This window comes from Meriones unguiculatus, chromosome 8 (genome assembly GCF_030254825.1).
Source record: "Meriones unguiculatus strain TT.TT164.6M chromosome 8, Bangor_MerUng_6.1, whole genome shotgun sequence".
NCBI classification, from domain to species: Eukaryota; Metazoa; Chordata; class Mammalia; order Rodentia; family Muridae; genus Meriones; species Meriones unguiculatus.
Genome location: NC_083356.1, coordinates 116,535,569 through 116,552,075, shown reverse-complemented (window position 1 = coordinate 116,552,075; position 16,507 = coordinate 116,535,569). Strand labels below are relative to the sequence as shown.

General features: G+C 44.7%; 1 protein-coding gene across 1 annotated transcript in view; it reads right to left on the bottom strand.

Annotated features, from left to right (window-relative positions):
- Positions 1 to 16,507, bottom strand: part of Pde11a (phosphodiesterase 11A) — a 324,698-nt gene that overhangs the window by 82,517 nt on the left and 225,674 nt on the right. Inside the window, exons 11-12 of the mRNA XM_060390423.1 lie at positions 9,099 to 9,245; positions 8,516 to 8,623 (exon numbers count right to left, since the gene is read on the bottom strand). Coding sequence (XP_060246406.1) covers positions 8,516 to 8,623; positions 9,099 to 9,245 — 255 coding nt within the window. The remainder of the gene's footprint in view (positions 1 to 8,515; positions 8,624 to 9,098; positions 9,246 to 16,507) is intronic.

Here is a 16,507-nt window from a genome sequence, read left to right as displayed (position 1 = left end):
AACTAGAAAAAACATTAAAAGTACAAGACTCTAACGAATGCCATGTACACATGCCCCAATGTTAGTGGAGTCTGTTTTGTAGCCTTTCTCCGTCTGAACATAAAGTCACCTCGTTTGCAAGAAGATTTCAACACAAGTCTCTGGCATCTGTCAACCTTCTTTTGTCTTTTGTTGGAGACAGGGTTGGTTATCTAACCCCACATGGGTCTTGAACTCACAACAATCCCCCTGCCTCAGCCTTCTGTATGCAGAAATAACATATGATGGCTGGCAACTCTCTTTCTTTCATTCTCAAAAAGTCCTGATGTGGTCACATAAAAATCAGTCAGTATATTTCTTCTTTCACATTTTGATAAACTGTGCAAAGGAGACAGACAGAGTGATACAAGGAAAATCCATGACTAAGTCCCACAGCAAGGCTTAAGAACAGTGCATCGGTGAAAAGAGAAATAAGCCTGGGAAAATACTAAAGGAAATGGAGGCTTCTTCTCGGATTTCGATACACAATAAACAGAGCTGTCTCTTTCACATATACTAGGTTCCTTAGCTTTTAACACTAAGAATGGGAGTCCTTAGATTTGGGCAAAGGGGCATGTTTAGAAATACGGTTTATATTTTATTTATTTATGATAAATTACGAGTGAGCACAATATAGCATCCCAGGTTTGTGAGCACATGGAGAGATCAGTTGCTGTATATTAATTGTGCAGAAAGCTGGGTCTCTCAAAGCACCCCAAGAGACCCAGTTGATGGATGTCAAGAATCCGGGGACTCTTCGAAGCTTACCTCAAATTTTATTTGCCATCAGTGAATCGGGATTAAATATGAGACCCGTGAAAATTTAAAACTTTTTAAAGCCCCTCACTTAACACCCTTAGGTGCCAGGTTTCAGTCCCAAGAAAGTGCCACTAGGAAGTCAAACAGCGCGGAAAATGGAAGCCGTGATAAATGGCTGTGGCTGGGCGGCTGGATCTCTCTGACCTGAAGGATTTGTCTGGCGTCATAAAACACAAAGCGACAGATTAAGCAGTTTACCAACACTGTAAAAACCTCAAGAATAAACTCACTTCAATAAAAACACAACCCAAAGAACCCCCGATTTGTGACTAGACAGCCCACCCCCAAAGTCCACGCATTTCCTTACAAGCCTCTGTCCGTGAGCCAGGGCTTACAGTCTCTTGGTAATGTCAGACACGATTATGTCTGTACACTTTTACAATTTACATGTCCTAAGAAAAATACCCAGTGCAGGCTGATGGTGTGGGAGAATTTATTTTCACTGGAGAGGGAATGACTCATAACTCATGAATGGCAGTGCTTAAAGTGAGTTATGGAGGCTACTCTCCTGTGAGAGGAAATGGATTGGACGAGCCTTCTGCCCCTTTGTATGTTTGGTTATTAGCACACCAGGTTCTTCATTATGTGTGGCCTTGCCTTTCTTCTTTTATAAAATAAATGTGACTAAAGAGATCAGCTAGAAGCATGGAGTGCCTAATTGGGGCTCTGGAATGCAGGTGGAGAGAAGAAAAATAAAAGACTTTTCACATGACTCAAGGGCAGGAGTCTTCAATGCGACTGAACCGCTGCATCCAACTGGTCAATCCCATTGACGATTTAGGATGTCCGAGGCTGATGCGCTGCAGAAGCATTAAACATCACTCCTTCCCTAAATGCGAAATTTGCCATACTTTTATGTTACATCCACATGAAGATTTAAATGTTTTTTTAAGATGCAAATTTCATCATATTATTATAGCAATAGCTATATAACATATGGGAGTTATGTGAAGGTAAGCGTAACAACTCATGCTGGCGAGGTGGTGCTAGGGAAACTGCTATTTGGAGATCTCAAACGTGATTACCATTTGCAGTCGGTCACAGAACTTACTGTACCTGCCAATGTCACAAGGAATTTGATTCTGTCGTGATAAGGATTCTGATTACTGAAATGTTTTATTTAACAACTGGCTGGCTCTGTCCTTCCCAAGGGGGAAGCAAAGGATTCTCATTGTGTTCCTGAGATTCCTTACAGGAGAAATTTTTGACCTCAGAGATCAAGGACTTATCTGAGAACAGCAGTCAGCGGATGACATGAGATCTCCAGCCTGAGCACAGAACGGATTTCCACCCCTAAATGTCCCTTCTGTTCTCCAGTTTGCGTTATCAATAGAATGGCAGGGCTGGCTATCTCTCCCAACAACCTTGTTGACAACACAAAGATGGACGAAGGCACACTACCTCCACCCTGAAGATTTAGGGCTCCCTGGTAAGTGTCGGAGGAGTCCGTGGGCACGCCGCCGCACTCAGTTACTGCAGTGTTTAACTGCAGCTCCCCACCAGCGCCACGCCGCCGGTGCCACCGTAAATTTTAATGTGACCACATGCTCTTCTCTTTTCATATCCAGTGAATTCTGCAAGATCATAATATCCTCTATGAACCCTAGCTGAACCTTAGCATGATGTGGTAAATGCAAGATCTTGAGCAATGAGGTTGTTCATCATCTTATAGTTTGAAAAAAAAAAAAGAGAAAAGAAAACCCAAATACCTGGACCCTGAGCAACATGGTTCTTTAAATAATATCACCCTCAACTAAATTCACTCATTCAATTTATCTTTATTGAGCCCTACAGGAAGCAGGTCCGTGCCCTAAGTGATAATGAGTCTATTTATAGGACAGTAAAGAATCCTGACTCTTAAACAAAACCCTTTCTGTTCCCCTTGGAAAATCTGTCGGAGATCATACATCACTTATAAAACAAACAAAAATGTATGCCTGTAACTTAGACATGAAGGCAGGCCTTTCCGTTTACAGAATCCACGCAAAAATGGTTCCTTTGTGTGTCTGGCTGGCACTGTGAACACAGGAGCCAGGGCTATTGTCTTTCACTAGACACCTAAACAGGGTGGCAGCTTGTCTTTCTGCTCACATAAGTCGTAAGCACTCACATAGGTACCGTCAACATACAGGTTTTTAGTCTCTGTTTTAGCCACAAATGATGACAGCATTACCTAGCATATTTTTAGAGGAAGTCACAGCTGGGAACATTTTAATTATATAGGTATCTCTCTCTCTCTTTTTTTTTTTTAAAGGTAACCTTGAAGCTTTGATTCCAACAAAATTTTAAATTTCCAGCCAGGTGCACGGAACAAATCAGTAAGTGATCAATGGGGTTCCAAGCCCAGATCAAGTTGCTTGTCCTGCAGAGTTCTCCTTTGTTTCTTTTCATTTCTAATGAGTTAAAGTTATTTGGTTTTCTAAACATGAGACTGAATGCTTGTGCACAACCATTTTGAGTCAATATTCTTATTTTCTCTCTGTGAAATGATTTTAGAGACAAAAGCTGCGAAGTTGGTGTACATATTCCTAATTTGAGTATTCCGTGGTTTGTGGGCAAAAATTTGTTCAGCAGTGAGGCAAAGCTATGCACCTCTCAGACAATGGGTTTAGGAAACCGCACAATTAGGTCTCCAGTCACACAGAGAATGTAGGATTAGTCAGGCTAACGCACGGTCATAAAACAGGCTCATCCTCATAGAACGGGCTCTGTTCCTACAGACCGGCTTTGGAGGCGAGTATTTTAAAGAAAACATTTATTTTGCACTGGCCTGAACCTCTCCTGGCGGAAGAAATGAAGCACTTTCAAGGAGGATTGGTCAAGGTTTGAAGGCCCCAGCCTCTTCCCCGGGACTGGTTGGGAAACTTTGCCTTGGAGCGCCATCTAGAGGAAATTTCATCACATGGGGCGTTCTGAGCTAGCCTGAATCGATAGTTGAGGTATAGTTTAAAAATTCTTCCTTTTTTCTTTTCTTTCCTTTCCTTTTCTTTTCTCCTTCCTTCCTTCCTTCCTTCCTTCCTTCCTTCCTTCCTTCCTTCCTTCCTTCCTTCCTTCCTTCCTTCCTTCCTTCCTTCCTTCCTTCCTTCCTTCCTTCCTTCCTTCCTTCCTTCCTTCCTTCCTTCCTCCCTCCCTCCCTCCCTCCCTCCCTCCCTCCCTCCCTCCCTCCCTCCCTGTCTCCCTCCCTCTCTTTCTTCCTTCCTTTCTTGCTCTCTCTCTCTCCTTTCCTCCCTCCATCCCTTCCTTCCTGTTATTTTTGTCTGGATAACCCCAGCACTTGGGAAGTTGAGGCAAGATGATCAGAAGTTTAACCTAAAGTATGCCCAGAAAGCAGCAATGTAAAAAGCTGCCATGGGGCAGGGTGAAGAGGGACTTGTGGAACACAGATGCTGTGTAGGTATAAATGAAGAATTGGGGGGGGGGAGAGGATAACTGGGAAGAGGGGAGTGAAAGAAATGCAGAGGGAGAGGGAGAAAGAAGGGATAAATAACATTAAGGGTGTTTTTAAAAGTCATAAGGAAATAGTATTTTCATATTTTCTTAAAATACACATACATGCATTCATGTGTGCGCATGTGTTTAACAGTTTACATGAAGTTACATTACTTGGAGTGATAATGTTCCCTCAGGAGTGTTAGACTGTCTAACAAAACTCCCAGTGCCAGGCATGGGAAATTTCCTCTTGAGTTGTTGGTCAGGGGAGTTGAAGAAACTCCCAAAATGACATAGCCTGTCACTGTAGCTCTTGGTTGCCTCCTATAGCCTGTAGGTAAGACCTGTTTCTGGAGACCCTACATACTTCAAATCCAGTGCTCAGTGAAATTGAGCTAGAACCGACCTGAAAGCCTCTGCTCTGAGAACTAGCTCTCACAGCATCTGGTATCCGAAAGTGCCATGCAAGTTGCCAAAGCAGAAAAATAATTAACAGTCCCAGCCACGACTAAGCCTTCCAACCACAAGATGACTGGAACGCGACAAAATTTCCACAAGGGCACAATGGTGGCACTGATATCTTGGCGGTAACCAACAGCTGTTTACTTGAACTTACGTCCTGCTTAAGAGGAAGGAATTCACGCCCGCTACTGTAAACCTAGCCAACTACCTATGGCTTCAAGGTCATAGTCTCTAGAGGAGAACCCAATATGGCTGCTTTCCCAAACCGGTACAGTTCCCAAATGTGTTCTAAATATGTGTCCTCACACCTACAGGTATAGCTCTCACTCCCCATCAAAGATGGTTCTTGAAGAGTACAAGAATCCACAACTGGTCAGAATGCTGGAAACAGCAGACAGTGGCCATGCCCAACCACAACAAATATGTCTATAGCACAACTCCTTCACCTAAGGCTCAGGGAACGTCTTGGACAAGGGAGCAGGAAGATTGTAAGAGCCAGAGCACCAAGATATCTGCTCTGAGATTGTGGCTTCTGTGCATGCCACGAAGCTGCACCCAGGAAACCCCAACAGGGTGACTGCCTGAACAAGACCTGCTCAGTGATACCCACTGACATGCCAGCTTGGATGAGAGGAGCTCCACAAGGCCCCACTTCCAGATGAAGAACTACAGGCAACTAGTGGTTCTGAGAGAGAGACAGAGACAGAGAGGGAGGGAGGGAGACAGAGAGAGGGAATCAGTCTCCTCCAAGGAGGAGTTGCCTGCTAGGTTAACCAATCCAAAGCAGTCAGCCCTAAACATGTGCACGGACTAGCAACAGCATATGGACTCAGAAAGCTGTATATGCAGTCATAATTAATTACATAAGTGTACTTATGCAATTAAAGGAGAGGAGTCGTGGATCTGAGAGGGAGTAGGGGGCAAAGAAGTGTTCGGGGGAGGACAAGGAGGAGTGGAAGTTATGTAAATACAATGTTCATGAATGAAAGTCTCAGAAAATTAAAAATTAACTAAAAATGATGTGAAATTGGGATGAGGGGAGGCGGCGGATATGCTGATAGGAGTCTGGAGGGGAATGAGGAGTGAATATACTCAAAATGCATAGTGTGTGCTTGGAAATCCTAAAAATAATCAAAACATTATGTTTCTAAAGAGAAATTAAAGGGCATTACCATCCATAGTGCTAGTTTAAGGCCAGCCTGGACTACATGAGACTCTGTCTCAAAAAAAAAGAATCTAGATTAAAGAAAAATTTTTGTTTGGGTTCCAACTTGTCAAACAGAATACATGGTCCCTTGAAGGGAGACAGAATCCCCAAACAGTGAAGGACCTCAGGGATCTTCCGGGTATGTGTGCAGCTCTGGTGCCCACACGTGGACATGACGTGGTGTCCTTTGCCACAGGCTGAGATCACATGTCAGAAACTAGATTTGATGATTGGGTTAATTGCACTTTGCCCGCATACCTCAAGCAGTCTCAGCTAGCCCCAGAACTGTTTTCCTGATTCAAAAAAATTCTGCTTCACCAGATTTTCCAAGATCAAGCTGAAAAAGATGCTCGTGTGAGAGAAGAGCAGAAGCTGGCGTTTTGGCCCGTTGTAACCCGTCACTAAGTTCAGTGGAAAGTAACGACTCTGCCAGGTGCTGCCATCTACTTCTGTGTGCAGGAAGCTAAAATAAATCCACTGACATCTCCTTTCCACAGACCCCTTTCTGCATTCTGCGACCTCCTGCCCACCTCCCCCAGAGAATGACAACAGTGGACTCTTCTATTTTTGCAGCAGCATGAATACAAAAACAAAACCCAGACTTTTCCTAATAGTGACGCCCTTCAAGTTGCCAAGAGAAGGCAAGAGTAATGGCACCCTTAAAATACCGTGAGAGGAGAATGCCCCCAATTACGTGGCGGAGGCAGGGGACATAGCTGGAAAGCTCAAGTTTTCCCTGCTTCTTAGGAGGTATCAAGACTGATGGTACTACAAAAATGTTCACTGATGGAAACTCAGTATTCGTCCTTTCTCATACCTGTGGGTGTACTTCGACCCCTCCAGGACTGTCAGGCGCCTTCTTTCCCAGAGGCTTGTTATAGAAGACCACCACCTTTCATATCTATAAGGCACAGCGTCACAGACATTCCTGATTCCTTTCTCTGTGCATTATTTCTGCTTGCTTATTTTGACAGTCCCATGAACCCACAGGCTTCCCAAGACAACTAGCTAACAAGTATTTGCCTTCTGTGAGGCAGAGTCATGCACTCTTCACACAGAAAGTCTTTCTTGTCTACTGGGCTCTAGAGAAGTAGAACAAGATGAAGGCGGTGTTTTGTTTCCAAGCGATGGTGTCCACTGAGCCAAGTAAGCCACCTGGGTCAAAGCATTTTCCACCCATAAGTAATTTATCAGCTCCAAAGGGGCACACAGCAGAAGGCAGGGCTGTCCGGCTTTCCATGGCAGTCTACCTTGTCCTTCAGCAGAGGTAGACCCTCACAAGTTCCAAAGCAGAAAGCTAACATCTTTCTGTCTCGCCTTCTTACACACACTCGGGTGGAAGCCAGTCCAACATGCACTGCTGAGAGAGAGAGCGAGTGCATGCCAGAGGCCAGGCGTGCTGGGATGTGGAGGCTGATGACACAGTGAAAGCTGCTGAAGGAACGAGGAACTGTCTCTGTCCTCAGGTGGCTTAGCAGAAGACAAGCGATGGGGGACTGAAGACACACAGTAGAAATGCAGCTGTCTCATGCTGGCTTTATTGGGGAGAAAGAGTTATTTACGTGTTGGGAGAAAGAAAGCTGGGTTTTGTCGAAAACCGGCATTAGACAAGTCCCTTAAAGGCTGGGTGGAAGTTTAATGGCCAGAACGCAGGGTGAAGATTTCCGTGAAGAGGTAGAGTACACCTGTTCATTTGGACCAAAAGGAAATGCCTTTAGCCCAGAAGCCCCAATGTTATCTAAATTTTAAGATGGGTACAGAGGCACTAGGTGTTTGTGTTGGTGTTTTAAGAGTCCAGAACCCACCATTACTGTTTGCATAGTAAACATGTTTATATTTTCTCATACACATGTGCACATATCCATACATGTCTATGTTACAAAGCAGCAGAAAACCTAACATATTTAAGACAGAATACATTCTTCCTGGCTGTTTAACAGGGTAAGTAGGAGCCAGACCGTTTCTTGCAAGCAAATGGGAATGGGTAGAGAGTTTTGTTTTGATTCTTGCCATCAGCATTTGCTTTCGGAGTTAACCCCAAGGCTTGTCCCCGGCCTGGGGTGTTGGCAGTCTCTATAAATCACTCTGGCCGCTAACAATGTCCACTCCTACCCTTCCTTCTCCCAAGCCTCACTGGGCATTTCTCCAAGCAAGTGTCCTTTCAGAATTCTGCATTCTCATGGATGATGCCCACAGACCATCTTGGGCTTTTGTAACCACCAATCTTATCCAGGGATTTCTTTGCCCTGTTACTTTCATTTCCTCCACAAAGAAATTCCATTGAAAACCCAGGCATTAGGGGGAGGGAGTAAAACTGGACATGGAAACAAACTTACCAAAAGAGAACACTGAAAAGAGGCCCAGTCTTCCCCCAGGGCTATCTGCCCACCTTAAGGAGTCAACGATGTTATAACTTTAAAGGCCAGAAACTGTCAAATATCTATTACCATAGATAGGACAAGTGTGAGCAGCCATGAGATAGCCACAGGTAGATTTTTTTCAGAGAAATAGAAATGTACAGAAGTCAGGGAGTCCACGACGGACAGAAAGTGACCTTCCACCCCCAGCAAATACACTTACGGTCAGCATGGCGAACATCAGTTGGCATACGTTGAAGGCATGTCTCCAGTTGTGGTAGAGAACCATCCGATAGTTTTTCCTTACTGTCAGAAGCCACCTGCACAGGGTCTGAAACGGGAGGGGGAGGGTGTGTGAGGGAGTACTCGTGCCCTCAAAACACCACTGTGACGCCCTGAGATCATCAGAATTCAGGGGGCCTGGGCGGGCGGCTCGGTGGTTAAGCACCGACGGCTCCTGTGGCAGATCTGGGTCCAGTTCACAACCATCTGTGACTCTAGTCTGACGGCCTCCCATATTCTCTTCTGACCACCCTGGGCAGCATGCATGCATGCAGAGGGCATCTATAAAGGCAGGCAGAACAGCCATACACATGAAACAAGACAAGTCTAATAAAGAAATTTTTAACAAAACGAAACAAAAACCTAAACTTCCGCCGGCACCCTGCCAGATTCTCACCGTACTTCCACGGTGTCCACAAGGCAGGGCAAGCACCCACACCGTGCCTTTGGGAAGCCTTTGCCTCACAGTGGCCGCGACACTTGCCAGGTCTGCTCCTTAGGTCATCCAACACCTAACGTCTTACCTCATAGTCAATCTTGAATTTCTGTACCATTCCCAGCTCCATGAACATCCGGAGGGCAGCCGTGATCATGGCGTCAACGTCAAGGGAAAAGTCGTCGAAATGGATGTCATCAATGGCCAGCTCTGACACCAGGGGGATGTTGGCTGCCTGCAAAACCGGAAGACATAAGCCAAGCCAAGCTCACTAGCTTCACCTAACCCTGTGTCCCGCTCTCTTCTGATTATCAGAGGTCCACATAAATCAGGCCTGACCCGTACTTACACTCGGATACCGCGAAACTCTAAGCTATAAATGTCTTTTGTTTCTGAGCAGAAAATGCCCAAGAAAATGGAGCGGGGAGGGAGGAGGAGGGAGGAAGCTAATTAGAAGATAAAATATACACACTGGATTTCTGTACAGAATTCAGAATATACAACTGTCTAGCTTACTGGGACTGTGGCCATCCAATATATACTCTGACGCATATTGCTACACGCAGAAACATCTGGGTGACCAGCAGCTGTGAATGTTATTTGCTGCTTTGCAGAATGGAGGCAGGGATGCAGCTTCCACTCTTGTATCCGGTACCTTACAAAAAGGCTCCATGTTACACACACCTCCTGCGTATTCAGAAGAGCAGAAAAGGGCAAACAGCTCATCTCTGGGGCAAAAATATGCTGCAATGACAAAATGGACCTGCCCGGAGAGTTAGCGCGGTTGCGGTGAAAAGACAAATTTTGCTGTGTTGTTCAGCAATAGACAGTGCAGTTCTAGTACTGGTCACACATATTCAGGAGTTTCTAAAACCCCTGTTAGGTGGCTGTCAATCAGTTATCCTGCACAAACTTAAGGGAAAGGGAAATCAAATCCTTAGAAATCATTTGTTAAGCCAATTCCTTGGGTTTACCACGTCATTTTGGCCACTCGTGTGTGTGTGTGTGTGTGTGTGTGTGTGTGTGTGTGTGTGTGTGTGTTGGGGAGGTATTTTATGGCTTTCAAGTTACCGGAGACCATTGTGTGTTTGTGCTCCTAGTCTATTCACCGGGTATAAATTACCCTGGGAGTAATTTATGCCCTGGAACTACTTTGGCTAAGCAATTAAATCCAGCTCTGACCACTCCAGGCATTCCAGGAGCCACATGATCAATCCTGCCTCTCCAACCCTGTGCTTTTCTGCAAAGGTTTGTACACCTAAGCTCGATACACACTCTGGTTATTCCCCACTGCAGAGGGACAAAGAACAAACCTGTGCATCAGGACAATTAGGCTTCCATTTTGAAGCCTTTACTTCCACCAAAATAATAATAATAATTCCCTCAGGCTTTACCAAACCGCTTCAGTGTCTGCAGGTATTAGATTCCTGGAATTATAATGGTTTGTGGAGCCCGAACATAGTGTGAGGTGTCTTCTTTGTGTGTATGTGTTCCCATGAAAGTGCTTAGTTTGTGTATTTACTTTAAACCTTCTTCCTCAAAGTTAAAATAAATTCATGTTAGTTTTGTCCTAATAAATGTAAAAACAGTGGGTTTCATTATGAACGTCACACATTCATGTCAAGTGTTTTGCTCAGAGTCAACCCCTGTCCCATTATCCATTCCCTTCTCCCATCTCTCCCCCATCAGCCCTGCTCACCCCCACTAACAGCCCCACCTCCACTTTAGTGTTGCACATGTATGTTTAAATCTGTGTTCCCACCCATGAGCAAACCCACACAATATTTGTCTTTCTGAGTCTAGCTTATTTTGTTTAGCATGGTGGTTCTCAGTCCATTCAGTCTATTCTATTTATTTCTTATGTCTGTCTATTTATTTGTGACACGGTGTTATTCTTGCTCTGCGGTATTTTTGTGTGTACCCATTGTATGTGTGTGTGAGAGAGTATTCAAAGGTAGCCCCCGGAGCTTGACATCATGTCTCTATCCTCTCCATCTTACTATTTTGATAGACAGTCCATCTCTCAATAAAACCATCAGCTGGCTAGGTCTAGCCAGTGTCCTCCAGGAATACCCCATGACCTGTTTGTGCCTGTGACTAAAGTTAAGAGCCGGGTGGCTTTTATGTGGAGCTGGGCATCCGAGCTCCCATCCTCGTGTCCCCACGCAAGTACTAGTTCACGGAGCCATCTCCCAGTCCAGCTTCCTTCTTCTTTAGGACTGAAGGAAACTCCATGCCACTTTTTATCATTGTCCCCACAAACCACATTGTATGTATCTGTTAGTCTGCTGACAGGCATTTAGGTTGATTCCATTTCTTGGCTACTGTTCATAGCGCAGCAATAAACATGAGTAGACACGGATCTCTGTAGGATTAAGGACAACAGGGTTGGAAGCAAATCGGCTCCACCATGCTGTTACAAACAGACACAAGTCATTCCTCTGGCAAAAAGGAGTGTTTTCTCACACAGAGGCTCAGTTTCAATATCTAGATTTGTTTTAAATTTCACAAAACAAGGTAGTTGCAATTTTGTTACTTCTTACAATTTTGTTTTGTTTTGTTTTGTTTTAAGCATTATCTATCTTTTAAGTTCCCTCCATCGAAGATAATGATCAATTTGACTCATATGACATTTGACATAGTGGGTGCTGCTTTGCTGCCTCATGTACTAGCCCATTTCATTCATACATACATACACACACACATATATATATATATACAAGCATGCATCCATACATATATACATACATGCATACATGCATATATCATACAAGCATGCATGCATGCATACATACATACAACCTTTGTTTTGTTAGGTAATACCATTATTCCTACCTGCAGGACATTCATGGTTAATTCAGGCAATGTGCTATGCCCAGCTGTCCACTCCTTGAACTCATTTTCAATTCTATAGTAGTACTAGTTCTTCAGCCCACACCAGCCTCACATGGAGCAGAGGCTGGCCTTGAACTCCTGGTCCTTCTGCCTTCACCTCATGAGTGCTGGGACTAGTTATGTGCCACCATGCCAGGCTAATAGCCCTCTTTACTGTGTGCCTGTTGTCGATGTGACTGCCACCAGTTCAAACGTCTTGCCAATAAATTGGGAGAGCACTTGCTAACGAGAACATTGTTGCCTTTGAAAATGTCCGCTGCTTTGGGCTATGAACAATCAGACTCCTTGTGTCTTCGCTCTTGGATCCTCCCATTCCCTGGAGAATCCCCTGGAGCCTGGTGGGGAGCCTGTAGTGGGGTCTGGGGAGCCTCAGTGTGAAACAGCATCTTCAGCCTGCCCTCCTCGGCAGTGACGGCCCAGTGCAAAGACCCCGGCTCCACCATAGTCAGAGGCTAGCCACCAAGCTCCACAGCATGGGACCGGGGTCCCGGACTCAGCTGCCCCTTAGAGTTCTGTTTTTCTGTCAGCAGCCCCACTTCATTCTCACCTACACAGGCTCTCAGAGCAGACTCCAGAGCTGTTGGCAGAGAGGGATCTAGGGAATAAACCTGGTCTTTCCATCTCTGCATCACGGTTTTGACTTTCTTGGGTTTGCTGAGTTAAATTCCATTTATCCGTCTGTTCTCTAGGCTCCAAAACGTCATTAGTGAGCTCTTTGTTGATTTATTTGGCCTTTGAGAATTTATGCCAAATCTCTCTATTACTATTTGAATAAGGCTTGGGGAGGAAACAAGAAAGACAAACAGTATAGCTAAGTGACTCTCTTAATCCATAAATTATCAAAAACTATTACTACTAAACGATATCTTTTATAGGCCAGCTTGGGAAGGCGGAAGGAAGCCCGATTTAGCATTCAGTCCCTTCTAGTGCATGTGACCAGTGTCAGCCATGCGTATTGTGCCTGTGTGTTCAGTGAGGGTGACCACACAGTAATCACCAACAGACCCCACACTGCTTCTCCTCAGGCAAGCTCCAGGTCAAGTCTGCTCCGCTCATACCTTCCCACCTTTTTTAAATTAATTTATCTATTTTTGCATGTAGAGACTACCAAGCATTGGAAAAGATCCTTTTCAATTTGTTCAAATTCAAAAGCAACCTCAAAAGAGAACTGCTTCCTAAGAGACAAAGGAACTATCCAAAATGACAGGATCTTTCCTGGTCTCTGTAGGAAAGTCTGTTTTGAGTTGAAACAGGGGCCTGAACCCTCTTACCAACTGTCACCCAAGGAGCCTAAATGGCAATGGAGTCATCACTGCTGCTCTCCCGGTGGCCCCTGTCTTCTGGTTATTAATAGCATGGCCCTCTGTGCCGTTATAAATCTCCTACCCTTCGAAAGCACTAAATTCACTTAATTATCTTAAAAATTAAGGAATATAGGCATTTTTTCATTATGAAATGTTAATGGAAAGGAAATAAGAACATTAGGTTGAGAAATGGAGGGTGACCTCTGGTTCACTAAGACCCAACCTTATTGACCTTGTCTTTTTTCCCTAATAGGTTGATTGATCCGCAGTTAAATCATAGGAGTCCATACATCACCCCAGGCCCTGCTGTAAACCTTTGCTGGCAGGTGCAGGTGCGTAACACATTCCCTGACTTTCAGGAGCGAGCATTTTGGAGCGTCTTACTGATTATGGGTAGTCCTCATCCATACATTCTTGGGTTCAAGAGCAGGTTCTCAACAATGAAGATGAGAAAGTGGGAGGCATCCGAGGGGTCAGGTGTGGCGGTCTCACCGGCAGAAGGGACAGACGGCCTTCCATTGCCAAGTGTCCTGTGCCCCAGACACTTGCTCCTCATCCTGCCTGAGGAGCCCAGGATGGGCCCACATCTTCCAAGCCTATAATTACTCTAGCCGTACGATATTAACAAAACAAATCAAAGTCGATTTCTCAAAGTGTCAGTCTTTGGCTTTTAAATATTTATAAGGTGCCATATCCCTAAATCAAAGAGGAGTGTCACAATCCAAAATAACTACTGAATTAATAGCCAGGAAATAACATTTGGATAAAGAACCATTTAGTTTACTGCAGCAATAAATGAAAACACAGAATTGTGAGTCCTGGGGCTAATTTGAATAACGCTCAAGAAGTGAGACTGCGGTGCGGGTACCTGGTGTCCTCTGACTGGTCCTCTTCTCTGTTTGGATCTTTACAGTTAAGTGCTTATCAAAGGGAGTCATCAACTGCCTGCTCTACAACTAAAAAAAAGCTTTACAAAGGAGCTATAAACTATAAAATATAACCCTGGATCCCTTTGACGCATGAATACCACATTTTGTGATGCTCGGTAAATGGGAAGAAATAGCAAAGTGGGTGGCAGGTCAGCCCTGACCGTTCAAAAAACCAAACCAAACCAGAACACCAGACCTGTTGCCGTTCATTCAGCCCACTCGCACACTTGCTCCTCTGCACAAAAGCAGAGGAGAGAGAAGCTGAGCTACAGAGATGCCTGACCGTGTGCCAGGGATGGCCTGCAGTATTTCATGAGCATTAACTCGTTGGTTCTTTATAAGCACACTGAGAATATTTAAACCGGGGATATTTAAAATCGTGTGTTACAATGAAGCAACAGGAAAGGATGATAAACAACTTCTAAATTTGCAGGGTGGTAGAGGTAGATTTGAATGTGAGCTGTAAACAGTGGCTCAGAAACACCACAGTGCTGCTGGAAATGGACCAGAGTCAAGCTAAGGGTCACCCATTCCCGTCTAGCCCAAAGTTACTTGGTCTGTCATGAGCCGCACTTGGGATTTAGCAGCCGACGGCCTGCCTGGTGGACCATCTCCTGTCCTGAACATGTGGGCTGATGTAACTATGTTGCTGTTATGATCACTCTGTTGACCAGCTTTCCCCAGTGTAAAAACAACAACAAACTCCTGAGAAAACCAACTTAAAGGAGGGAAGACTTATTGGCTTATGATTCCAGTTCATGGTTGATTTCAAATCTGTCACAAGAAAGAAACATCGTGAAAGAAGGGGGGAAGGATGATCGCCACATAGCGGCCATGAAGCCAGGGGAGGGAGGCAGGCAGAAAGAGAGAGAGAGATAGGTAAGTAGGGAGAGGGAGGAGGAGAGGAAGAGAGGGAGGGAGGGAGAAAGAGAGAGAGAGAGAAAAAGAGAAAGAGAGAAAGGGGGAGAGAACACACCATTTAAAGAACACTCCAGTAACCTACTTCCTCCAACTAGGCTCTACCTCCTAATAGCTGACTCAGCTATGACGTCCATAGATCGGATCATTGCTGTAGTTAGAGCCTTCATTATCCAGTCACCTCTCGGCTTGGGGTAGCACCTTCGATTACATGAGGCTTTGGAGGCATTACACAGCCAAACCCCAACAGTCATTGTCATTTGAAAGCACATAGCATCTCTCCAAAGAAGAACAGAACAGACAGGAATTTCTAATGACGACGCTGAGGAGTCATACTCTCCCCCCCCCCCCCCCCCCCCGTCCCTTAGGAAAGTTGGTGGAAGTTTTCTCAGATCAGTGCAGACACGCTTGGTGGCTCTGGCCGGGGTGGAATGTGAGCCCTTGGGAAACGGCGCAGTCCCTAAACCTGGGGTCTGCCTGGAGAGGCAAAGAAGTACCCAGGCAGTTTAAGTGTGGAAATAAGGACAGCACACGACATTATTATAATCCCCAAGAGAAATAGTTTCAGTTTTGTGTTGTATCTTAATTAGAAATTGTCATTAAACTTTTTATCTTTATAAAGTTTATTTAGGACAATTTAAACTTTAAGGAATAGTTTTTGTGATTAAAAAAAAAAGTTTCAATGAAGCCCATCCCAAAATGTAAGGTGATGACTGCATTCTTAAGAGTCTAATGAATTTCATGGTCAAACGATTCTGTGTCCTCCAGGAAAACGAATTTGGTTTTGCTGAGCAAGGCTCTATCTTTAATGGGTCATGAGGAAAAGGATTTTCCTGTTCACATTGGATAGAGAAGAGCCCTGGAACCTGCAGCTGATCTCTGCGTTTTTTCGAAGGAACACCAGGGAGGCACTGTTCACAGATCAGAAGCATTGTCTCCGGACTCCAGGCTTGGCCTGACTGTGGTCAAGCAGACACCTGACACTGTTTGTACTCAGGGACTCAGCAGACTCACTCTTTTCAAGGGAGACTGGTGCAGACTTTAGCCCCCAGCATCATCCAGTACCCACCTATGACTGCCCAATAGCATTGACAGATATGTAGGCAATGTACCTCATCCAATACCCCAAAACACAATGCCAGAGATCACCAAGAAAGATTTATAATGTGCCGAATACCTAAAGGAATTCTGGGACAGTAATAATGTCCCTGGTTCACGCTGTCATTGTTTGCTAAGGGTCTAATAGAAGAGAGAAGTATATGCTATTTCATTTGTTGGGTCCTATGTATGGATATTGTCTTCACCACTGTGGGCTGGACCTTGCACATTTAACTCATTTGCTATTCACTAGATGATTGAAAGCTGGGAATCCCATGGAAGGTCATTGAAGATGCTCTTCTCAGACCATGACATAGCAACCATGAAGTCAGGCAAACTTTTTACTAACTAAT